The 25212-nt window shown below is 39.6% G+C and overlaps 1 protein-coding gene across 1 annotated transcript in view; it reads right to left on the reverse strand.

Moving 5' to 3' along the window:
• XRN2 (5'-3' exoribonuclease 2) overlaps window positions 1-24682 on the reverse strand; it is a 92484-nt gene extending 67802 nt beyond the window's left edge. Inside the window, exons 1-4 of the mRNA XM_003933152.4 lie at window positions 24515-24682; window positions 3833-3960; window positions 3637-3748; window positions 1559-1670 (exon numbers count right to left, since the gene is read on the reverse strand). Of these exons, the coding sequence (XP_003933201.1) occupies window positions 1559-1670; window positions 3637-3748; window positions 3833-3960; window positions 24515-24589 (427 nt within the window). The 5' untranslated portion in view covers window positions 24590-24682. The remainder of the gene's footprint in view (window positions 1-1558; window positions 1671-3636; window positions 3749-3832; window positions 3961-24514) is intronic.
• Window positions 24683-25212: the final 530 nt, after the last annotated feature.

Here is a 25212-nt window from a genome sequence, read left to right on the forward strand (position 1 = left end):
GGCTCACTGCAACCTCTGCCTTCCCAGGTTCAAGCAATTCTCCGGTCCCAGCCTCCAGAGACACTAGGTTACAGGTGCCTGCCACCATGCCTAGCTAATTTTTGTGTTTTTAGTAGAAATGGGGTTTCGTTGCGTTGGCCAGGCTGGTCTCAAACTCCTGACCTCCAGTGATCCGGCCTCCTCAGCCTCCCAAAGTGCTGGGATTACAGGGGTAAGCCACCACATTCGGCCTTTTAAATTATGTTTTAAAAGACTGTAAAGTAATATATGGTACACAAAAGATACTAAATTGTTACATAAAAATTATGAAGTTCTACACTCTGCAAGAGGGTAATACACACACACACACACACACACACACACACACACACACCAGTTAGGGGCCATATTTTTGTTAACAGTTCCTAAAATAAAGGTGCCTTAGAAAAATGAAACTTAAAATGCCAAGTTCATCACAGATTTGCAGGATAAGAAATACAATTATCAGATAGAGGAATATAAAAATCCCATTTTTTCCTCTATATCACTATTAGCTGCTTCTCAAGAAACAAATATATTTCATCACATCTTCAAAAAAGAAGACATTCTTAAAATCAGAAACATTGTTACAAATACAATTTTTAGAGTCTTAATTACAAGACGCAGCTAAAAGAACTATATACTTGTACACTTCCAGCAAAATTAAAGTAATATAAAAATTACTGTAATTACAGGCCTGAGCTGATTATACTATGGCAACTTTTTTCAACTGCAGAGTGCAATTTTCTGGAGCCAAGACATTATGGCTTTTCTGGTCTATTATTCACCCTTACATAGCAGAATACCAAACAAACCACCCTGCTACAACCATACCCTAACTCACACACAGGTGTGGTGGCAGAGAACCAGTCCCAACTGGCATCAACACCCCCTGACCTGCCTTTCTGAGGCTTGGTCAGTTCCTACCCATGTAGTCACCAAGAATTTTAAGGTTCTGGAAAACTGCAAAAATGACGACAACCCGCCCCACCCCAACCTCTCCAAACCTGAAGGAATCCTGAGCCTGCTCCATCGACCTATATTGAAAGTATGCAAATAACTTGGCAACAGTCTGTAAATGTGGATCGAATCATCTTTGGCTTCCCCAGGTATCCTCTGAGTTTCAAAAAGCAAGCAAGCCAAAGCTGATTTAAGGAAAATGTTTACAGAACTACAGCTTTCTGACTGTGACAACTGCCACAGAGAAAAGCAGTAAAAACTATTTACTGTGTTTCTATTTTACAGAGACATAAAGGTTTGTTAAAGAGCTACACTGGCCCTGAAAGGGGCTGACAATCTGCACTCTCCACCAGAATTCCCTATTCCCAAGGTTCACTTTTACTGAGAGTTTGAAAATAAACAAGCCTATTAAGCCTATTGGTGGGATTTCATGAATGACTTTTCCTCAACAGTGAATACCGGATATTCTGGGATCTTCATTGAATTTAAAGCTTACCTATTTGTAAGAAAAAGTTGCCACCACCACCCCCATTCTGCACACCTTACAAAAAAATCCAACTTCAAGATGCATATTCTTTACCTTTTGCCAATATTTCTTCCCTGACTCGCTGCTTCTCAACTGCTGCTTCCATTCCTTCTTTTGATGCTCTGAACCTCCTTGAACGCTGCTGGTTCATTTTAGCACGTGGTGCCTGAAAACATATTTCACATTCCACATGAAATATGGAATATGTGAATTTGTGAATATTTTGGAATGTGAATATTCTAAAATATTCACAAATAAATCTGAACATTATTTTGAATCAGTTGTTTTTATAAAAGTAGTACACTAAAATGGAAGAAAGGTAATTAATGTGTCTAATAATCCTTTCATGACAAATACCAGATCCCGATAACTTAAATCTGGACCAAGAACCTAAAAGCTGAGCTCAATCAGGTCAATGAGTGTCATGTCAAATGGACAAACATCCTATGAAGCCCTAGCCCTTGCACTGCAAGGCCTCCCAGTCTAACACCAGTTCCCCTGGGTTAGGGTACTCCAAGAAAGCAAGCTCACTTTACTTGAAGACCCAGAGAGCATTTGATGAGCAGTTACTACTGAACTAAGATCAGAAAGACCCTCCCTATGTCCACATCTAAAAGGAAGAATGGTCTCCAATGGGATCCATAATGTCTCATGAAAGCAACAGAGAACTATTTATCTGCAGAATCTCTGTGCACTATTTCCCACAACAAGGTTTATAATTATCACTCTGTCTTTTCAATAAGGCATAGCAGTTAGAAAAAAAACAACGCTTTAACCAAAAGTTCAATCACTCTAACCAAATGCAATTTTACTAGAAAAGCCCAAATAAAGTAAACTGGATTGTAAGATTTTGAAGTTACTCAACTGAGTTTTGAGGTTGGAAGAAACTGGAATATTCTGTTTACATCTAAATGTAAGTTACCTAATATTCTCTTTAAACAGTTCCCTTTTCTGTAGAATAAGACCATCTAATGCAGTCCTCTCAAGTACCAAGTTCTGTATCTACATATAAACAAAAAAAAAAGTGTGTATAAACATGTACATGCACATATGCATATAAATGTGTACATATTTTATACTTGATGCAGCAGAAAGAGCACACTGGAGTAAAGCTAAAAATTTTCTTCAAAAAAAATTAGCTGAATATAAATTGAAATGTGCTCTAAACAAGACATATTCCTGTTCTTTTTACTCTTTACTCCATTTTAACTGCAACATAGCAAGTTATCAGGTGGCTAAGATTTTTCACTGAGTAAAAGGAATCTCACAGAAAAGTTAATCTTGAATTCCAAGTTCTCTGGATTTCCAAAATCATTCCATTAGCCACTAGGATATACTAAAATTAAAAGAAATAATCTACCTGCACATAGCTAAATAAATTTAGAGTTGTATCTTAACTTAATTTTCCTTACACCCCTGATAGTTTCCTGATCATTTATAAAAGGAGCTACTTGGGATTATTATCATAGGTCAGTAACTTCCTCCTCTCAAATCATTTTCATGACTACCCACTGCCTATAGGATACAATCCAAACTCCAGATGGTGGCATATAAGGCTTTCTCAAGCTTTTGCTATACTTCCCTTCTCAATTCAAACCACCTGTAGTTGCCAAAACATGTCAGTGTGGTCAAAGGCATGAAAAGTATGTTTATCTGCCACATTTGAGAAATCTGGACGGTCCTCCCTCCCCAAACCCTGTCCCATCGATCCACCACCACCATCCCCCTAATCTCCCAATTATTCTTCACTGTTAAAGAAATGGAACAAAAGTCACCTTTTCTCTATTTCCTAACTTCCTTAGTATCACTGACTTCCTCTTCCCTCAACACCCTGAATGTATTATCTAGTGCTTATAATGCCTATAAATAACTAAGCTCACTCATTTATCTATGCCTCCCCCACTAAGCCAAAAGTTCAAAACCAAGGGCACTCGCCAACATCCCCAGTATTTCACAGTACTGAGCACAAAATAAGCACACATAAAAATCTGAATGAATGACTGAAGGATGACGCTTTCTATCTCAAGTTCATCACTGTTAACGTTTTTCATTATTTAGCTGACTCTCCTAGACACTGGGAACACAGCAAAAAACAAAATGGAGGCTTCTAAGTTAATTATTTTAGCACTTACCACTCCATCTATTGCCATGTAGAGAAGTCGTCTTGGTCTTACAATACTGAAAAGTCTGTCAATGTACTCAAAAATTGCAACCATCATTTCGTCTTCATTTTTTGGTGCTGGTCTATAAGGACAAGCAAACAATGTAATATAATATAGTGTTTCCTCTGTGATTTGCTGTTATCAGTGACAAAAACAGGTTACGTACTTGTCTTCAGGATGAGTACAGGGATGGATGATTCCATTCATATCCAAATACAGATTATCAAACTCCACATCATTTGGATTAGGTTTACTGGCATCAACTGGAATCTTTACACCATTGCATTCTTTTGGCTGTGAGGAAGTGATAACAGTAGTTTGATTGTTCAAGTCTAAAAATGACAGATCTTAAGCTCAGTATGAACTTGTGTTTCATTACTGAACTGGATATAAAATACTTCAAATAACCTTTAAATTATAAGAAGTTATTTTATTCCTTAAAGCAAACTGAAGCAGGTATTTTATCTGTAGGAGGTGGATGGCTTCTAACACAAGTTATTTTTAACAATGTAGGAGATGTTTAGAAAATTCCCAAATCATTCAGGTTGTCCAAGTGAGAGATCATGGGAGTTATCTTAAAATTCATTTCCCTTACCACCCACATCAGTTAGTCCTGTCAAAGTAACATTAAAAAAAAAAAAAAAAAGCTTATCTACTTCATCTACTTTAATTCCCACCACCATGAACAACAAGAAATTACCATCTCTAACCTTAAAGAGCACAAGAACCTTCATCTAGACTGCCCCACCGCTAGATTCTCTGTTCTTCAGCTCACTCTGCATTATCAGAGTTCTCTTTCTAAAACATAAAAGTGTGCATCTTAATCTTACCAAATTTTTCTAATGATTCTCACAGCGGGTGTTGACCAATGAGCCTGAACCTTTCCTAATCTCCTATCCTGCCATACTATTGTTAAGGCCCACTCACTCTCTTTTAAGTTCCTGGAAAATGCCTTTTGATTTCTCAATATCTTCACATGATGCTTCTTTCAGAATGCCTTCTTCCTCCCTTGCCAATACTCACTTCCTGAAATCTTACTAATTTCCAGGGTCTAGACTCAGATCAAACGTCACTCACTTTATAACACCTTGTACCTATCTTCCAAGAAATTAATTGTTCCTTCTGAATTTCTTAATTTTGCTTATTCCCTTGTAGCATTTCCATTGTTTCACAACTAATTTGTCGATCTACCTCAGCTACATTGAGTTCTTCAAAAGGGCTTACTCACTGCCAGAGATACTCAATTAATGTTTTTGTAAATGTTACTATCTTTGTTTTTCTCTTCCAGTGCTTCAGCAAAAGATTATGACTATGAGATCTAATTTTTATTATTAACAGTAAAAGTCACTTAAAAAATAAGTTCCCCAAACACATACACAGCTTCACTTGTAACAGCAAAAACTGTAAGCAATTTAAAAGCCTATCATGTACATACTACGTCAAGGATGAACCTCAAAAACATTACGTTAAGTGAAAAAAGCCAGTCATACAGTACCACTACTATACAATCCCAATTATATGAAAAGTCTAAAATAGACATGTTTGCAAATTCAGAAAGTACATTAATGGTTGCTTCAGGTAAAGGTAGAGAGAGGGGAGGGAGATGGGTGGCAACTGCTAATTACTTTTGAGAATAAAGACGTTCTAAAATCAGATAATAGTGATGACTGCGCAACTCTGTAAATATACTAAAAACCACTGAATTATACACTTTCTGCGGGTCAATTTCATGAGATACAAACTACATCTTAACAAAACTGTTAGAAAAATAAAAATTTAAAATTAGGCACGGTGGTATATTCCTGTAGTTACTTTAGAGGCTGAGGTGGGAGGACTGCTTGAGGCCAGGAGTTCAAGGCTGCCGTGAGCTATGATCACACCACTGTACACCAGCCTGGGCAACAGAATAAGATCTCATCTCTTAAACAAATAAACAGATCAACTTAATTAGAGGAGAGGAAAAAAGCCCATCAGGAAAAGAATAAACTCATATAATATCCATCTACTTACTTGCAAGATGCAAGTGAGATTGGAAGAGTTAGAGCTAGATGGTCACAAATATACTGCCAAGCCAAAAAAACAAGAACATATACAGTATACCATTTACAGAAAGTTATGAATAGATAAGAAAGCATTCAATATTGTTCAGGGATAAATACATATGCAATGAAAGGACTGTGAAAAGCAAAGGAATGATAAACACCAACTTCAGGATACTGACTATTTTTGAGAAGGAATCAAGGGAATGCGACTGGGCTTCAAGTTGCATTTAGAATTGCAGGGAAAGAATAATGAAAAGGATTTAAGGCAGAACAAAGAAGCGATTAGACAATGTTCTGTACATATATGCTGCAAATCAAGAAAAAAAGGCTTGATCAGAAGCAGTGAGTGGAATAAGTGGTGAAGAAGAAAGCAGGTCAATTCTTGGGTGTGGGGGGTGAGTGTCTACAGAGAAAGATTTGATGACCCCAAAATTAAAACAAATTCTATGATGGCAAGAGGCTCTCTGCCTCTCCATTTAATGCTATACCCCAAAGTCCACATCTATCATCATCCTGCCCAAGTGGCCACCACACTCAGAGAAATCAAAACTCATTTTTTGTGCCCCCCAGGACAGTAAGTATTTCACACCTGCTGGCCATATAATCTCAGCTACAACTAGTATCTGGAACATGCTGTACTCCAATAAAACCTGACCCACAAAAACAGGACATCACTAGCAGACTAATCCCCACCCTGGTGCCTAGCAGAAGAAAAGACACAGCTCTTCATACGGAGTGTAGCTACATGAGAATGTCTACTTCCACTACCTAGAAAAAAATCAAATGGATCCTAATTTTGAGAAAAGGGGTCCAGGTATTCCCAATAAGAAAACTGAATATATTTTCCCCGCAGGCATACTGTAGACATGCCCAACACTTATTATATAACTTCAGAATTCCTTTCATCAAGAGAAGATTCTGATGCTCAACAAAGGAACTCACTCCTCAAGAACCTTGTCCAATGATATACCAACATGTTTCCTCTTCAGTTAAAGAGAGATCCTTAATCAAAGGACAGCTAAAAGGAGAACCACTCTGAACCCTAAAACCAGTGTATTTCAAGTAATGACTTTCCATTATTTTTTGGATTCCCCAGGTAACAGACTGAGCACATACCACAGTCTTCCGTTTCTACCCCAAGACCACATGAAAGACCAAACAAAGAAACAAATCTACTGCATAACTATGATGGAAAACCACAAGCAGAACTTCTATGGCTGAGAAGTGATGAGGGATGGCTCAAATATGGGGAACCAATAGCCCTAACTAAAGATGAGTGCAGTACCTCCAACGTGTGAGAAGAGATATGCTGCCAACAGTGGGCTAACACAAGAGGGCTCCAGGCCCAGAGAAGAGACTCAAGGGACAGCTTCAGGATGATCCATCACCACCAGTCACAGCAACAGCCAGATGGGCCAACTCCTGCCCTCTCCTCTCCCTTCATCCACCCAGGTTCCATGTGAGCCAGGCAACTTGAGAAAGGAGCTCCCACACAATCACAATATGAGAGCTTGGGTTAGAAAGGCAGTGCAGGCCGGGCGCGGTGGCTCAAGCCTGTAATCCCAGCACTTTGGGAGGCCGAGGCGGGTGGATCACGAGGTCAAGAGATCGAGACCATCCCGGTCAACATGGTGAAACCCTGTCTCTACTAAAAATACAAAAAATTAGCTGGGCATGGTGGCACATGCCTGTAATCCCAGCTACTCAGGAGGCTGAGACAGGAGAATTGCCTGAACCCAGGAGGCGGAGGTTGCGGTGAGTCGAGATCGCGCCACTGCACTCCAGCCTGGGTAACAAGAGCGAAACTCCGTCTCAAAAAAAATAAAAAATAAAAATAAAATAAAATAAAATAAAATAAAAGAAAGGCAGTGCAGTGCCCTGGCTGAGTAGCAATTCCCAGGAAGGAACAGAGAGCACTGACAGTCAAGGGAGCTCTGCCTTGCAGGAAGCCTGCTCCTTCGTGACATCATGGATAAAGGAGGGGATATATCTATTCCAAATAGGTAGTCGGGATTTCATTCTATTTGTTGCATGACAATGCCAAGAAATCAAGATTAAGAAGGTAGTTAAAGATGTAAATATAATATAAACATACAAAGTGATGTCTGTATAAAAATACATTGCGCAGGTTTTGAAGTAAATCCCTAAAATGAATTTCATGCCAACCTACTGTTCCAGTCAACCTTATAAGGAGAAACCAGTACCAATAGCTCGGTAGATGTATTATTTTTGTTTAAACCTACAAAAGATTTAACAACAGCATTAGAAAAACCATGAATCATGTCTGACGTTCCAGGGCAATAGGAGTATCCCACTGATGGAAGTCACATGCCAAACCATACAACTCGGTTTTAGATTTCCCTTAGTTTAGGTTTCCACAGCTTGGAACTATGAGAAGAAATTCAAAACATGAGTGATACTTTAGAGATTAATGGCCAAAGGGCTAATGAAAAATTTAAATTACAGTATTCTGCTTAAAAATTCAACCTATATTTTAATGCTGTGATTAGTATTTTTTTCAAGTTGTACATGTGTTAGATCTTCATTTTTATATGATGTTATTATATGATGTCAGTGAATGAGAAGTAATAATTACCACTAATATTTATGGAGCACTTAATGTGATAAGCACTGTTATAAGGGTTTTTACTCATGGATTATTCCATTCTATCCTCACAACAATCTTGTGAGGTCTGGAGTATCCCACTTACAATTGAGAACACAAACGCTTAGAGAGGTTAAGTGGCTTTTCCAAAGTCACACTACTGCCAGGTTCAGGAACTAGAATTTAAAACCATGACTCAGAGCTGGTACCCTAATGAGTATGTTAGACAAATTAATTGTTAATTTCACTAGATTGAAAGTGATGTGTGCCGAGGTCTATAGCAAGTACTACAGAGGCTACAAAATAGGCAAGGTGTGTGAAATTGATTATCATTGCCTACATAAAATCTTATTAGAAGATTTTATTCTAACATGACAGCAGGAAGAGCTTCAATAACCTGCTCCCAGTAAAACTGATAAATATTACTTTTAAAACAAAAACATTTAAAGCCTTTGGAAATGATCCTGAGGGCAAACAGCAAGCAAATCAAGAAAATCTGTAAAAATTTTGGAACCAAGTTCATTTGCAAAAGTGCACAGTAATTTTTTAAGGTGTTCTCAAGAACAGTGAAAGTAGGGTGAGGCCCAGTGGCTCATGCCTGTGATCAGCATTTTGGGGGACTGAAGTGGGAAAATCACTTGCACCCAGGAGTTCAAGGCCAGTCTGGGCAACATAGAGAGCCCTATCTCTACAAATTTTTTTTTGAGGCGGAGCCTCACTCTGCCACCAGACTGGAGTGCAGTGGCACGTTCTCAGCTCCCTATAACTTCCACCTCCTGGGTTCAAGCAATTCTCCTGCCTCAGCCTCCCCAAGTAGCTGGAGCTACAGGGGTGTACCACCATGCCCAGCTAATTTCTGTAATTTCTGTTTTTTGTTTTGTTTTGTTTTTTAGTAGAGACAGGGTTTCAACATGTTGGCCAGGATGGTCTCAATCTTTTGACCTCGTGATCCACCCTCCTCAGGCTCCCAAAGTGCTAGGATTACAGGTGTGAGCCACCTCGCCCAGCCAAAAAAAAAAATATTTTTAAAAAAAGAATCGCCGGGCGCGGTGGCTCATGTCTATAATCCCAGCACTTTGGGAGGCCGAGGCGGGTGGATCACAAAGTCAAGAGATCAAGACCATCCTGGTCAACATGGTGAAATCTCGTCTCTACTAAAACTACAAAAAATTAGCTGGGCATGGTGGCACATGCCTGTAGTCCCAGCTACTCAGGAGGCTGAGGCAGGAGAATTGCCTGAACCCAGGAGGCAGAGGTTGTGGTGAGCCGAGATTGCACCACTGCACTCCAGCCTGGGTAACAAGAGCGAAACTCCATCTCAAAAAAAAAAAAAGAATCAGGCAGGCACAGTGACATGTACCTATAGTCCCAACTACGTAGGAGTTGACTGTGCCACTACTGCACTATAGCCTAGGTGGCTATAAAGTTACAAAAAGTTTACTAAAGTTACTAAAGCAAGTGATGCTAGATGGTAATTCAAGTCCATACAAAAAATAAGCACAAGTAAAGGTAATTATATATATTTTCCTCCTTTCTTCTCTTAACTGAATTAAAAAGTAATCCATAAAATACTATGTATCATGTTGAGCTTCTAAGGCATAATGTAATATATGTGTAATATATTTGCACTAACAGCACAAAAGGGGGTGGATGGAAACAAAGTTCCAGTAGGCTAAGAAATGGCTATAGATGGTAAAGTAACTCTTTAAAAAATGCATTGTTGGGTTATCTCAATATATGTCATATGTATAACAACACTATAAAAGGGGGGGTGGGAATTGAACTACATAGCAGTAAAGTTCAGTAAATTTCAGCACATATTACATGAACTAAGCCAGTATAAATCTGAAGCTGATTCTGATAAGATACACAGGGTAAGCTCTAGAGCAATGACTGAAAAAAATATATGGTAGAAAAAAATCGCTAATGAAATTAGAATCCTAGTAGCTGGCCACTGAAAAGGAAAAAAAAAATTAGAATGTTGTATTACAAAATATCCTCTCATTGCAAAAGAAAGCACAAAGGAGAAATAGAGGAAGAAAAATGACATGAGACACACAGAAAACAAAAAGTAAAATGTAACTCCAACTAAAATGTGAATGGATCAAACAATCCAACAAAAACGTAGCTTGTCAAAGTGGATTTTACAAACAAGTGACCCAATTATGTGTTATCTACAGGAGATACACCTGAGATTCAAAGACCCAACAGAGTAAAAGTAAATGGATGAGAAAAGATAACCATGCAGACAGCAACCACAGAAAGCTGGAGTGGCTATACTGATATCAGATAAAACAGACTAAACAAACAAAAAATGATACTGATGGTAAAGAGGGTCATTTTACAATGATAAAAAGTAAATCCATCAAGAAAAAGATGTAACAGTTAAAATTACAGATGCACCTAATAATAGAACACCAAAATACACAAAACAAGATGAGGCAATTCAACAATGGTAACTGGAGATTTCAATACGCCACCTTCAATAATAGAACAAAACAGAAGATCAATATAAAAGTGGAAGACTTGAAGAACACTATCAACAGAGACCTAACAGATGTTTATAACACATTCCACTTAACAATAGAACATACATTCTCAAGTGCACATGAAATATGCTCTCAAAAAATTTAAAAGCATAGAAATATACAAAGCATATCCTCTGACCACGATGAAATAAAATTAGAAACCAGTAAGAGAAAAAAAATGGCAAATTCACAAATATGTGGAAATTAAACAACACAGTCCTAAATAACCAAGGGGTCTAGGAAGAAATCAAAAGGGAAATCAGAAAATACTCTGGGATCAATGCAAACAAAGACACAATGTATGACATATTAATACATATAAAGCAGTGTTCAGATGGAGATTTATAGGTGCAAATGCTTAGATTAAGAAACATCTCAGCCGGGCGTGGTGGCTCAAGCCTGTAATCCCAGCACTTTGGGAGGCCGAGGCGGGTGGATCACAAGGTCAAGAGATCGAGACCATCCTGGTCAACATGGTGAAACCCCGTCTCTACTAAAAAATACAAAAATTAGCTGGGCATGGTGGCGCGTGCCTGTAATCCCAGCTACTTAGGAGGCTGAGGCAGGAGAATTGCTTGAACCCAGGAGGCAGAGGTTGCGGTGAGCCGAGATCGCGCCATTGCACTCCAGCCTGGGTAACAAGAGCGAAACTCTGTCTCAAAAAAATAAAAGAAACATCTCTTCAGAAGTATTTGGCTTTGAAAAAAATTAGTTAAAAAAAATCTCAAATCAATTTACCTAACTTTCCACCTTAAGACTCCAAAAAAGAGTAAACTAAACCTAAAGCAAGCAAAAAGAATAAAAGATTAGAGCAGAAATTAACGAGAATAGAAAAACAATAGAGAAAAAAAATCAGTGAAACCAATAAAGCTGATTCTTTAAAAAGATCAACAAAACCAACAAACCTTCAGCTAGTTGGATGAAAGGGAGAAGACTCAAGTTACTAGAATCAGAGACGAGAGACAGGACACTATTGTCAACTTAGAGAAACAGAAGGATTATAAAGAAATACTATGAATAATCATCTACCAACAAATTAAATAACTTAGATGAAATGGACAAATTACTAGAAAGACACAAATTACCAAAAATGATTCAAGAAAGATAATCTGAATAAACCTGCAACAAGTTAAAAAGATTAAATCAGTAATCCAAAAACTACCCACAAAGAAAAGTTCAAACCTAAATGGCTTCACTGCTGAATTACACCAGACATTCAAAACAATAATTTAGTATGAATTCTTCATGAACTCTTCCCAACACATTTTGCTGGGTCAATATGACCAATACCAAGACCACACAAAAACATAAAAGAAAAAAATGCAGACCAGCATCTCTTATGAGCATGGATGCAAAAATCCTCAACAAAATACAGTCAGTACTCCAAATGTGTCAATTCTACATCTGCAGAATAGACCAATCATGGATGAAAAATATTCAGGGAAAAAATGGACAGTTGTGTTGGTAGTAAACATATGCAGACCTTTTCTTGTCATTATTTCCCAAATGATACAGCATAACAACTATTCACATGGCATTTACATTGTACCAGGTATTTAAATAACCTAGAGATGATTTAAAATATATAATAAGACGTGCATAGATTACATGCAAATACTACATTATATAACAGAGATTTGAATTTGAGCCTCCATTGATTCTGGCATCCACAGGAGGTCCTGGAACCAATCCCTCACAGATACTGAGAGATGAATGGACGAGCAAACAGGAGCCAGCAATGTATTTTTAAAAATTATACACTATGACCAAGTAGGATTTAACCTAGAAATGCAAAGTTGCTTGAATATACAAAAACCAATCAATGCAACACATCATATTAACAGATTGCAAAGCAAAATGGCACGATCATCTTAGTACACACAGAAAAAGCATCTGAAAAATCCAACACTCATGATTTTAAAAAATTCTCAAGTAGAAATACAATGGAAATTCTCAACATAAAGGGCATCTGCAAAAACAAAAACAAAACCCAACAGTTAACATCATACTTGGTGATTAAAGCCCGAAAGCTTTCCCTCTTAAAATCAGGAATAAGACAAAGATGTCTGCTCTTGCCACTTCTATTCTGGTGGTTCCAGCCAGGGCAATTAGGCAAGAAAAAGAAAACTTATTAGTATAGAAAGAAAGACAGAAAGAAATATCCTTGTCTTACCAGACTCAGATAAGTTGGTAAGCAGCACACAGTAAACCTGCTTCACAAAAAAATGTGGAAAAATTGGAACCCTCCTCATACACTACTGGTGGGAATATAAAACAGTGCAATCACTTGAGGTTAGGAGTTCAAGACCAGTAGGTAACACAGGGAAATCCCATCACTAAAAAAAAAAAAAAAAAAAAAAAAAGATTAGCCAAGCATGGTGACACATGCCTACAGTCCTAGCCATTTGGGAGACTGAGGCAAAAGAATCGCTTGAACCCAGGAGTTCAAGGCTGCAGTGAGCTATGATCACACCACTGCACTCCAGCCTGGGCAACAGAGCAAGAACTTGTCTCAAATAAACAAAATAGTGCAGCGAATGTGGGAAAGTAGCTGGTAGTTCTTCAAATGATTAAACCATATAATCCAGCAACTCTACCCCTATGTAAATTCCAGAGAAAAATGAGAACATATCCACAGAGAAACGTTTACATTAATGTTTAAAACAGCATTATTCATAACAGCCAAAAGATGGAAACAGTTCAAATGTTCATCAACAGACAAATGAACAAAATGTGGTATATCCACACAATAGCATATTACTTGGCCATAAGCAAATAATAAAGTACTGATACATGTTATAACATGGGTGAATTTTGAAAACATAACGCTAAGTGAAAGAAGCCAGCCAGAAGTAACCATATACTATAGACTCTTCTCATGTGAAAGTCCAGACTTGGAAAATCTATACAGATACAGATTAGTGGTTCCTTAAGGCTGGGAAAAAAGGGGACAGCAGATAGATGGACAGTAGTTAAAGGGTACAAGTTTCTTTTCAAGGTGATTAAAATGTTGTAAAATTGACTGTGGTGATGGATGTACACATCTGTAAATATGATAAAAATCACTGAGTTGTACATTTTAAACCGGTGAATTTTATGTATACAAATCACTTCAACAAAGCTGTTTAAAGAATGTGGTAACCAGCTCCAAAAAATGATATTGGAGAAAATAGAATGTAGGGTCAAGAATAAATGTCCCACTTACGATTTTTCTTCCTTCCCTCTGAGTGATGCCTGTCACAAAAGTAATATTCAATGAAACAGATGGAAGAGAGAAAAGAGGCAGTGGAGGAAACCTGGATTTCATTACATGAAAACAGTAAGACCATAACTGTACAGTACAACGCAGTGTTACCAAGAGTTAGAATCAAAAGCATCTCTGCCTTTACTTGGACACATAAACTACTACAAATTAATTTACCAAATAAAATTCTGAAATCGGATTTTCTGAATAGATGCCATTTAGCAAATGCTTCTGTTCCAGGAATGTAAATGGTATAAATACATCTAATCCACACAACCACCCTCTGTGATACCTACATAGCCAATCTTCATTATTCATGAACCCCATATTTGCAAATGTCTATTCATTGAAACTTATTTTTAACTCCAAATTAATAATCATGTTAATTTCTCAGTCATTTGTGGACATGCGCAGAGCAACGAAAAACTGAGTCACCCAACACACACATTCCTAGCTGATAACCATCGAGGACATGGAAGGCTGCATGAGCCAAGCAGTTAAAGTATACAAAGTGAAGAAGCTGATGACTGAATCAGTAAAGAGTACTTAGTAAGTGAGCAAAGGAAATAAAATGAAATCATAAGAAACAACCTAAAAGAAGGCATAAGACTTAAGAAATGTAAACAATGAACAGATGAGACAGAAAACAAATAGTAAGATGATAGATTTAAATCTAACCATATCAATAATCTTTTTTTTTTTTTTTTGAGACAGAGGGTAAGAAATGGGACAGTTCTTCAAAGTTTCTATCTTAGACTACATTATAAGGAGTTATGATCTCTTGCTCTATGGTCATTATCCACTATTAGCATAAACATATACCCATGTATACATATTCTCTAAATCAGCTACGTCTTAAATCAACTACCTTGACTCAATCCAGCGTGTCTGAACAGAACTGGGCAAGCTCCAAACCCTGATGCATGCCGTTCCTTATTTGGAAACCCTCCTGACCTTCTCCTGACTAGCTTCCTCCTCTTATTCATCTACTTTCTCCTTATCTATCCAGGAAATTTCCAAGTTTTTAGCCAATTGGGTGAAGCATAGAATATGAGGTCTCTTCCAGCAGAAACTGGACACAGCAGTAGGGCAACTGCATCAGGTTATGAAAGTTATAAATATCCCTGCCTCCTTTGTTCAGGTGTGCTTTTGTGGCAAGACTGCCAGCAAGTTGCACCCTTCCTGCAGGAAGTAAACTAGCCTTGCTGAGTAATACATTGTCTCAGTGTGGATTTTTCCAGATGTTATAAACCCACTTCCAACACAGTGCCTTGCTCTTTTGACCTGGCTGGAGTACAGTAGCGTAATCTCAGCTCACTGCAATCTCTGTTTCCTGGGTTCAAGAGATTCTTGTGCCTCAGCCTCCTGAGTAGCTGGGATTACAGATGTATGCCAACACGCCCAGCTAATTCTTTGTTTTTTTTTTTTTTTTAGTAGAGATGGGGTTCTGCCACGTTGTCCAGGCTGCTCTTGAACTCCTGGCCTCAAGTGATCCATCTTCCTTGGGCTCCCAAAGTGCTGGGATTACAGGTGTGAGCCATCGTGCCTGGACATCAATAATCATTTTAAATATAAATGTTCTAAATGGCCCAATTACAAAGCAGACTAGAAAAACAGTTTAGTGGTTCCTCAAAATGCTAAACGAAGAATTACCACATGATCCGATGATTCCACTCACAGGTACATACTCAAAAAAAAGCTCACACCTGTAATCCCAGCACTTTGGGAGGCCGAGGCGGGTGGATCACAAGGTCAAGAGATCGAGACCATCCTGGTCAACATGGTGAAACCCCATCTCTACTAAAAATACAGAAAATTAGCTGGGCATGGTGGCGCGTGCCTGTAATCCCAGCTACTCAGGAGGCTGAGGCAGGAGAATTGCCTGAACCCGGGAGGCGGAGGTTGCGGTGAGCCGAGATCGCGCCATTGCACTCCAGCCTGGGTAACGAGCGAAACTCCATCTCAAAAAAAAAAAAAAAATTGAAAGCAGGAACTAAAAAAGATACTTGTACACCAACGTGCAAAGCAGTGTTATTCACAATAGCCTAAAAGTAGAACTAAACAGTGTCCAGAGTGTGGCATATACAAACAATGGGAGTATCATTGAGCTTTAAAAAGGAATGAAATTCTGAGACACACAACATGGACAAGCCTTGAAAAGGCTATGCTAAGAGAAATAAGCCAGACACAAAAGGAAAAACATTATTATTTCATTTACATAAGGTAACGAGAATAGGCAAATTTATAAAGATAGAAGGGGGGGACAAGCAGTTACTGTTTAACGAGTAGAGTTTCTGTTTGGGATAATTGTTTTGGAAATGAACAGTGTTGACAGTGGCACAACAATGTGAAACATACTTGGTTCTACTGAACTGTACACTTAAAAACAGTCAAAATGGTAATTTTGTTATGTAGGTTTTCCCCAAATAAAAAAAAGGGGCAGAGATTCTCAAACTGTATTAAAAAGCAAGAAACTGTATAAAAAAGCAAGACCCAACTGTCATGTTACCTACAAAAACGACCACTTAAACATAAAGATGAAAACAGGCTAAAATAAAGGGACAGAAAAAAATACACCATGCTGACACTAACCAAAATAACTGGCTGTATTAATGACAAATAAAACAGATTTCTGAGCAAAGACTATTAACCAAGAATAATGAAGGTCATTTCATAAAGATACGTGTATTACATTCATCAAAAAACTAGAACAATGTTAAGCACTTATGTACCTAATAAAAGAGCTTCAAAATACAAAGAGCAAAAAACAACAGAACTGAAAGAAGAAACAGAAAATCCAAAAATTATAGTCAAAATTTCACAGCAGCAGAAAATGTATCCTTTTCAAATATAATAAAACATTTATGGAGACCATATTCTGAACTAGTCTGATAAACTTTGACAGAACTCAAATTATGTGATGATCTCTGATAAGGGTATTAAATTAAAAATCACTAAAAGAAAAAAATACCTGGAACATCTCCCATGTGTGTGAAAACTAAGGAACACTCTTAAATAACCAACGGGCCAAAGGGAGTTTTAGAATATATATATATATATATATTTTTTTTTTTTTTTTTTTTTGAGATGGAGTTTTGCTCTTGTTACCCAGGCTGGAGTGCAATGGCACCATCTCGGCTCACCGCAACCTCCGCCTCCTGGGTTCAGGCAATTCTCCTGTCTCAGCCTCCTGAGTAGCTGGGATTACAGGCATGAGCCACCATGCCCAGCTAATTTTTTTGTATTTTTAGTAGAGACGGGGTTTCACCTTGTTGACCAAGATGGTCTCGATCTCTTGACCTTGTGATCCACCCGCCTCAGCCTCCCAAAGTGCTGGGATTACAGGCTTGAGCCACCGCGCCCGGCTAGAATATATTTTTAAATGAATGAAAATACAACACGTCAATATTTGTGGCACACTATTTAAACAATATCTACATAGGAATTTATGGCACTCAAGATCAAAGAAGAAATGTCTCAAAACAATCACCTCAGCCTCTACCTTAATAAACAAGGAAGAGAAAAACAAGTTAAACCCAAAGTAAGCATAGCAAAGAAATAAATATAAGCACGGAATCGAAGAAATAGAAAACAGAAAAACAAAAGAGAAAATTAATGGAACCAAAAGCTAGTTATCTGAGAACAATCTAGCCAGGCTGATAATGGGACAAAAGAAAAAAGGTGGAGTTACAAATATCAGGAATGAAAGAGGTAACATCACTACATATTCTAACAATATCAAAAGGATAGTAAGTTAACTGTGAGGAAGAAAAAAGAAAACAAAGAAGAAGTAAAAGCAGAATTGAAAACATTTTAATAACAAAAAATAAGGATAGCAAGAAAACACTATGAACAACTTTATGTCAGCCAATTTGACTACTTAGAATCAGGGGCATCCAATCTTTTGGCTTCCCTGGACCACTCTGGAAGAACTATCTTGGGCCACTAATACAAATGATGGTTGATGAGATTAAAAAAAAAAAAAAAGTCTGTGCATAAATCTCATGATGTTTTAAGAAAGCTTACAAATTTGTGTTGGGCCGCATCCAAAGCATCCTGGGCCGCATGCAGCTCGCGGGCCGGCCACAGGTTGGACAAGCTTGACTTAGATGAAATGGACAAAATCTGTGAAAGATACAAACTACAAAAGCTCACTAAAAAAAAAAAATAGGTAACCTCAATAGTTCTAGATCTACTAAAGAAACTTAATTTACAACTGAAAGCCTTCTGATAAAACTACAAGTCCAGATGGCTTCACTGGTAAATTCTATCAAATATTTTAGGAAGAAACAATACTAACTCTATACAAACTCTTACAGAAAACTGAAGGAACTCAATTTGAGGCCAACATTATTCTGACATCTAAATTAGATATTACAAGAATGTTACAAATATCTTTTGTGAACAGAGACATAAAAATTCTCAAGAAAAGTTTAGCAAACTAGATTAAACAGTATATAAAAATAATACAACATGACCAAGTGAGGTTTATCCAAGGAATGCAAGGTGGGTTTAGCATTTAAAGACCAATAATTCACCACATGATTACACCAAAAAATGGAAACCACAGAATGAACTAAAACTATAAAACTCTAAAACACAGGAGACCTTGGCTTTGACAAAGGATTTCTTAAATACAAAAAGCAGAAATATAAAGAGAAAAAATTAATAAATCAGACTTTATTAAAATTTTTAAATGTTTGCTCTCAAGACATGTTAAGAAGTAAAAAGACAAGTCACAGATTAAAAGAAAATATTTGCAAAAGCTATGTCAAACTAAGGACTTCTATCTTGTATATGTAACAAACGTTACATTTAAGTAAGACAAAGGTAAAAATGGGCAAAAGATCTGAACAGATGCTTCACCTCACATGTGATGATATACAGAAAGCAAATAAGCACCTGAGGGAAATGCAAGTTAAAACCACAATAAGATAACAAACAGTACAATGAAATACCTAAAACTAAAAGGACCAAGTATATCAAGTGTTGGTGAGGAAGTTGAGCAACTAGAACCCTGATATGCTGCTGATGCCAATGTAAAATACAACAATGAATGAATTTCAAAATAATTATGCTGAATGAAAGTAACTAAGGCAAAAAAATGAGCATTTACCCCTTTATAAAATGATAGAAAATGAAAACTTATCTGTAGAGTCAGAAAGCAAATCAGTGGTTGACAAAAGACAGGTGGCAGAGAGGCATGGTAGAGAGGAACTACAAAAGGGCAGAAGGAATGTTTTAGAGGTGATGTTCACTGTCCTGGTTGTGCTGGTTTCACGAATATATGCATTGTATTAAATTACACACTTTAAGCCCAGGAGTTTGAGGCTGCAGTGAGCCGTGACTGCACACTACATTTCAGCCTGGTGACAGAGCAAGATGCCATCTCTAAAAAAAAAGTTTTAAAAAAAACTGTACACTTTAATTACCTGCAGTTTCTTCTATGTCAAATATACCTCAACAAAGCTGCAAAAAGGCCAATTGTTGGGGGAGGGGAAGGGAAAGCCAGAGAATGAAAGAGAAAAATAAAAACACATGTGTCGGTGGGACACTGGGGCTCACACTTGTAATCTCAGTACTTTAGGAGGTTCAGGTGAGCGGATCACAAAGCCAAGAGATCCAAGACCACCCTGGCTAACAGACTGAAACCCCTGTAGGACTATTGGGCCCCACAGGGTTGTGGGGTATCCCTTATGCTGTGCTGAAGTGCAAGATTCGAGAAGTAAAGAAACAAGACACTGAAGAACTGGTGAAGAGCACCTGGACTTGGGGGACCACACCACCTATGAGCGGAAACAGGCGAGGCCCTGAATGCGCAGAAGTGTCTGTATTTATTAGGTACAGGCAGGGGAAGGGTTGTAAGTGAGATCATCATCTATAGGCTTAGTGACAGGGCATACATAATCATGTCAGTCACAAGCGAGGTGACCACCCCATTATGTCACCTGGGCAGAGAGGGGGGCCGTGCTGTGCGCAGTAGTAAAGGGTCATGTACAGAAAAGGGGTCCACCCCCATTAGGTCACCAAGGAAAGGAGGTGGGTTGTGTGCAACAGGTATCGTGCGTTAACACTTTTTATCTGGGGGCTGGAGACTTCAAAGGATTTCTAGTAGAAGGATACTGTAAGCCAATGCAGTGGGAGCTGACAGACCTGTGCTCTTCTCTTATGATATTTACGGGAGGATGATTTGAGTTAGCACAGAAGCGAGAAAAGAATGACAGGGTGTACAGCCGCCGAAACTGGTCATACCAGAGGGCTTCTTCTTCCAGGATCTCAGGCCTGAGGCCTACTTTCCACAGGAACTTTCCACAGGATGCAAGGTACTACAACTCCTTTATCAGGAGGAGAGGCTCTTGCTCCAAGCCTGCCTCACAGCGTATGCCCTTTCAGGCAGGATGCCACCGCCTGGGTCTTTGGTTCTTGTCCTGGTCTGGCTGTTTTCCCATGTATTGCTTCTATTCTGTGACTGCTCTAGGTATTCCTCCTACTACAACCTACTATATGGTTATATAGAAGGACTATATAAATCAGCACTAAATCTGTCAGTACAGCTCTGACTACAATACCAATATGATTATATAAAGATTATATGGAACTAAGTATGATTATATATATAAGCTAGCTATAGTAAGCAGGGAGTTATACTTTAGGCACTAATTGTGCCCGGGGTCTGCACAGTTCTCCTTCCTCTGTGTCCATGGCAGGTATTACCCAAAAACCCCATCTCTACTAAAAATACAAAAATTAGCTGGGTGTGGCGGCGCATGCTTGTAGTCCCAGCTACTTGGGAGGCTGAGACAGGAGAATCGGAGGTTATAATGAGCTGAGACTGTGCCACTGCACTATAGCCTGGGTGACACACTGATACTGCAACTCAAAAAAAAAATAAATAAATAAAAATAAAAAATACTGGCCAGGCGCAGTGGCTCAAGCCTGTAATCCCAGCACTTTGGGAGGCCAAGGCGGGTGGATCACGAGGTCAAGAGATCGAGACCATCCTGGTCAACATGGTGAAACCCCATCTCTACTAAAAATACAAAAAATTAGCTGGACATGGTGGCGCATGCCTGTAATCTCAGGTACTCAGGAGGCTGAGGCAGGAGAATTGCCTGAACCCAGGAGGCGGAGGTTGCAGTGAGCCGAAATCGCGCCATTGCACTCCAGCCTGGGTAACAAGAGCGAAACTCTGTCTCAAAAAAAAAAAAAAAAATACATGAGTCTAGGAGGAGCAGTATGCTGAGTCTGAAAAGGTAAGAGAAAAAGGTCAAGAAATAATCAAAGAGCATTCCTCAAAGTGAAGAACATAAGACTCCGACTCAAAGAGTGAGCCATGCACTAATCAAAATGAATCTAAATTTAAAATATATACCTACGTATCTAATAATAAAAATTTACACTGTCAAAAAAAAATCTTTTTAAAATCCAGAAAGAAAAACTGATCACAAAAGAATGAAAGAATACATGCATAAAAATTAAAGCCTTCTAGTTTCTACACTAGCTCTGACATTTAACAGCTGAGTGACCTTGGATATGATACTCAAACCTGCTGTGTTTCCATTTTCTCATCTGTAATAATAATAAAAATAAACATAATTTTTTTTTTTTAAGATGGAGTCTCGGTTTTTCACCAGACTGGAGTGCAGTGGTGAGATATTGGCTCACTGCAACCTCTACCTCCCAGGTTCAAGTGATTCTTCTGCCTCAGCCTCCCAAGTAGCTGGGACTACAGAACTGTGTCACCATGCCCAGCTAATTTTTGTATTTGTAGTAGAGACAGGATTTCCCCATGTTGCCCAGGATGGTCTCGATCTCTTGACCTCTTGATCCACCCATCTCAGCCTCCCAAAGTCCTGGGATTACAACACCGAACCCAGTCAATAAACAAAGTAATAATTATAACATAATAACAATATTGGTGGTCCCTAAATATCATGCTTCTATTATTTTTACATAATAAAAATAATTATAACAGCAGGAGTCGTGGTTTTGAAGATCAAACAAGTTAATAAAGTGTTTAAAATGAGGTAAATGCTTTATAATTGCGGTTAAATATATATCACATTAACACCAAACTTGTCAGCAACAACACTAGATAAGAGAATACAAAAGAACAATTCTTTCAAAGTTTTGAGGGAACCTAATATTAAAACTCGAATTACTGGCCCAGTGTGGTGGTTCACACCTGTAATCCCAGCTACTTGGGAGGCTGAGGCAGGAGAATAGCTTGAACCCAGGAGGTGGAGGATGCAGTGAGCGGAGATCACATGACTGCACTCCGGCCTGAATAACAGTGCTAGACTCTGTGTCAAAAAATAAAAAATAAATAAACACCTCAAATTCCATGCCTGGCTAATGATCATTCACACGTGTAAGGGTAGAATGGAGCTATTTTGGGGCCTACAACGACTCGGAAATCTCACAGTCCACACAGCATTTCTTAAGAATTAAGAATAAAAGCTAAGAAAAGGATTTAAAAGAAGAAAGATGGGCCGGGCGCCATGCCTCATTCCTGTAATCCCAGCACAAGGGAGGCCCAGACAGGCGGATCACGTGAGGTCAGGATAGTTAGAGACCAGCATGGCCAACATGGCAAAACCTGGTCTCTACCAAAAATAAAAAAATAAAAGGCCAGGTGCAGTGGCTCATGCCTGCAATCTCAGCACTTCGGGAGGCTGAGGCAGGCAGATCTCCTGAGATCCGGAGTTTGAGACCAGCCTGGCCAACATGGCAAAACCCCATCTCTACTAAAAAATAAAATTAGGCCTGGTGAGTTATGCCTGTAGTCCCAGTTGTTCAGGAGGCTGAGACAGGAGAATCACTTGAACCCAGGAGGCAGAGGTTGCAGTGAGCCCAGATGGCGCTATTGCACTTGTTCTGTCTAAGAGACAGAACAAGATTGTCTCTAAATAAATAAATAAAGGAAGAAAGATGATGATCCAGAAAACAGTACCTCCCAGTGAAGAAAAATATAATCGTAATAATAATAAAATCCCAGATGCAGCTTTCCAGCAAGCCTACAGAATAGCCAGGTATGACAGCAACAAAAATAAATAAGACCTCAAGAAGATGACAGACTACCTGGTAAAATAAAGTTTGGGTGCAGAAAGACGCAAAGTGGAAAAGGAAAGGCAACCTCAGAAAAAAGACAAAAGCAGCACACAAAAAATACAGAACCACAGTACATAACCTGAATCTACACAGTGTCAAGAGTCTGGAATAAAAAAGGCATATTACTTAGTTATAAAGCTTACATAGTGATGTACTCCATTAAAAGCACAGAGGGAGGGCTAAATAAGTGACTAAATCTTCTATTATAGCTAGAATTCAACAGATGTAAAACTTACAAAATGTAAGTATGATATTCAGAGACAGAACCAAAACAGTCAAAGGTGGAAAAATGGGATGGGAAGGGGTAGAGCAAGGAACTGTTGTTGCTTTTTGTTTAACCCACGTTCAAGTAAAGTTCAATAAAGTTCAATTAAAATTTTGCAAAGGAAACACAAGCATTCGATTTAGCAGCTGCTCTTTGAGAAAAACACAAGAAATAGTGGGAATGTCACCAAAACAAGGCTTTTGGTTTCTCCTTGTACAGAAGCCAAGAAAGTTTAAAAAAAAAAAAAAAAAAAAAGAAGAAGAAGAAGTTCAGTGACAGGCGAGCACTGCCTTCAAAAACCAAGGCGTGAGTGTGCATGATGTGGCCCCGAACCTTTCCAATCCAGAAATTCTGAGTAAGAGTACAAAATCGAATTCACACGGAATGACGAAAACAATAAAAACAAAACTCAACGATGGCCAAAAGTCTAATGTATTAGCTAACAACAAAAGCTGTACTGCTCGAGTACATCCAGTAACCTTGAAAATTTCAACACGCACCCACCCTATCCAGTAGGCAGGGCACACAGTGAAGGGCTAACTTCTCAGAATTCTATAGAGCTCGTTCTGGACCAGACATACTGCTTTCGAAAAGCTCGCCGCCAGGGATTCTTTTTTAAAGTTGTTGAAAAGCTGCCCTCAGAATCCGTGCACCCCTAATCTGCAAGCTCAACCGACCGAGCGCGCATCGCTCAAAAGCTACAGTCTCTGAACCTCTTCCGAGACCCAAAATGCGCGGTCTCGGGAGGAAACAAAGCAGTGGGCGGGGCCTTCCGGTGCCGGGAAAAAGCTGGCAGGCGAGGAGCGGCCCTTCTGCTAGTTGGAAGCGGCTAGGCCCTTGCCCCGCCGAAGATCCCGAATCCCTCGCCCCCGGGGTCCTGAATCCTGCTGCCCGCATCTCACCGCACGTGGGGCTGCGACTGCTCGCGGGGCTGGCAGCGGGGTGCGAGGTTCGGCAAGGCAACCCGAGGGCAAGTGGCGGAGCCCAAGGGCCGCGGCCTAGAAGTGCCGGGGCCCCCGGCTGGAACGTGGCGGCCGCCTGTCGCCTCCTCACCTTCTCTTCCACGCAGTTGACTATGATGGACGGGTACTTGCGGCTGAGCCAGCGGAAGAACGCCGGGACTCCCATAGCTGCACACGGCTGCAGGCGGCGGCCTGCCGGCTGACGAGCGTAACCAAAGAGACGAGAGCAGCGGCTGCTAGCACCGGCACTTCCTCCCACGTGCACGCGGGCGACCGGAGGTGACGTCACGGCGCCGCTGCCGGGGAAGTTGGGAAGGAGACTTGGCTGGGTGAGGGAGCGGCGGAAAAGGGCGTCGCGAGGCTGCTCGTGACAGGTGCAGTCCCGCGCGGACCGAGTGGTGAGAGTTGCTGCTCGCCCTCGGTGGTCCCAGCCCCGGAGCGCGAGGCCGAGCGCGTCTGAGTCACGGGAGCTCAGGGCGACTGCTCTGCCGCGGCTCCACCAGGATCTCCCCAGCCCCAGCCCTCTGGCTCCCTGGGCACGGAATCTCTGCACTCTGCAGACCCTGGGGGAGCTCTCCCTTGCCCGTTTGGTCACCTCTTTTTTGGACGAATATGTCTTCTTTTGCCTCCATTCTCACCCATCTCAATTTAGGGTAGAATCGAAGCATCCAAACTAACTCGTTATTTCCATTTCCTAGTTTCTCCCGGTTTTGTGCCACAGTACGTACCCCGAATATCAAAAGGAGCATTTTGAAGTATTTTACGGTAATAATGACTGGTTTGCAGAAA

Source organism: Saimiri boliviensis, chromosome 9, assembly GCF_048565385.1.
Source record: "Saimiri boliviensis isolate mSaiBol1 chromosome 9, mSaiBol1.pri, whole genome shotgun sequence".
NCBI classification, from domain to species: Eukaryota; Metazoa; Chordata; class Mammalia; order Primates; family Cebidae; genus Saimiri; species Saimiri boliviensis.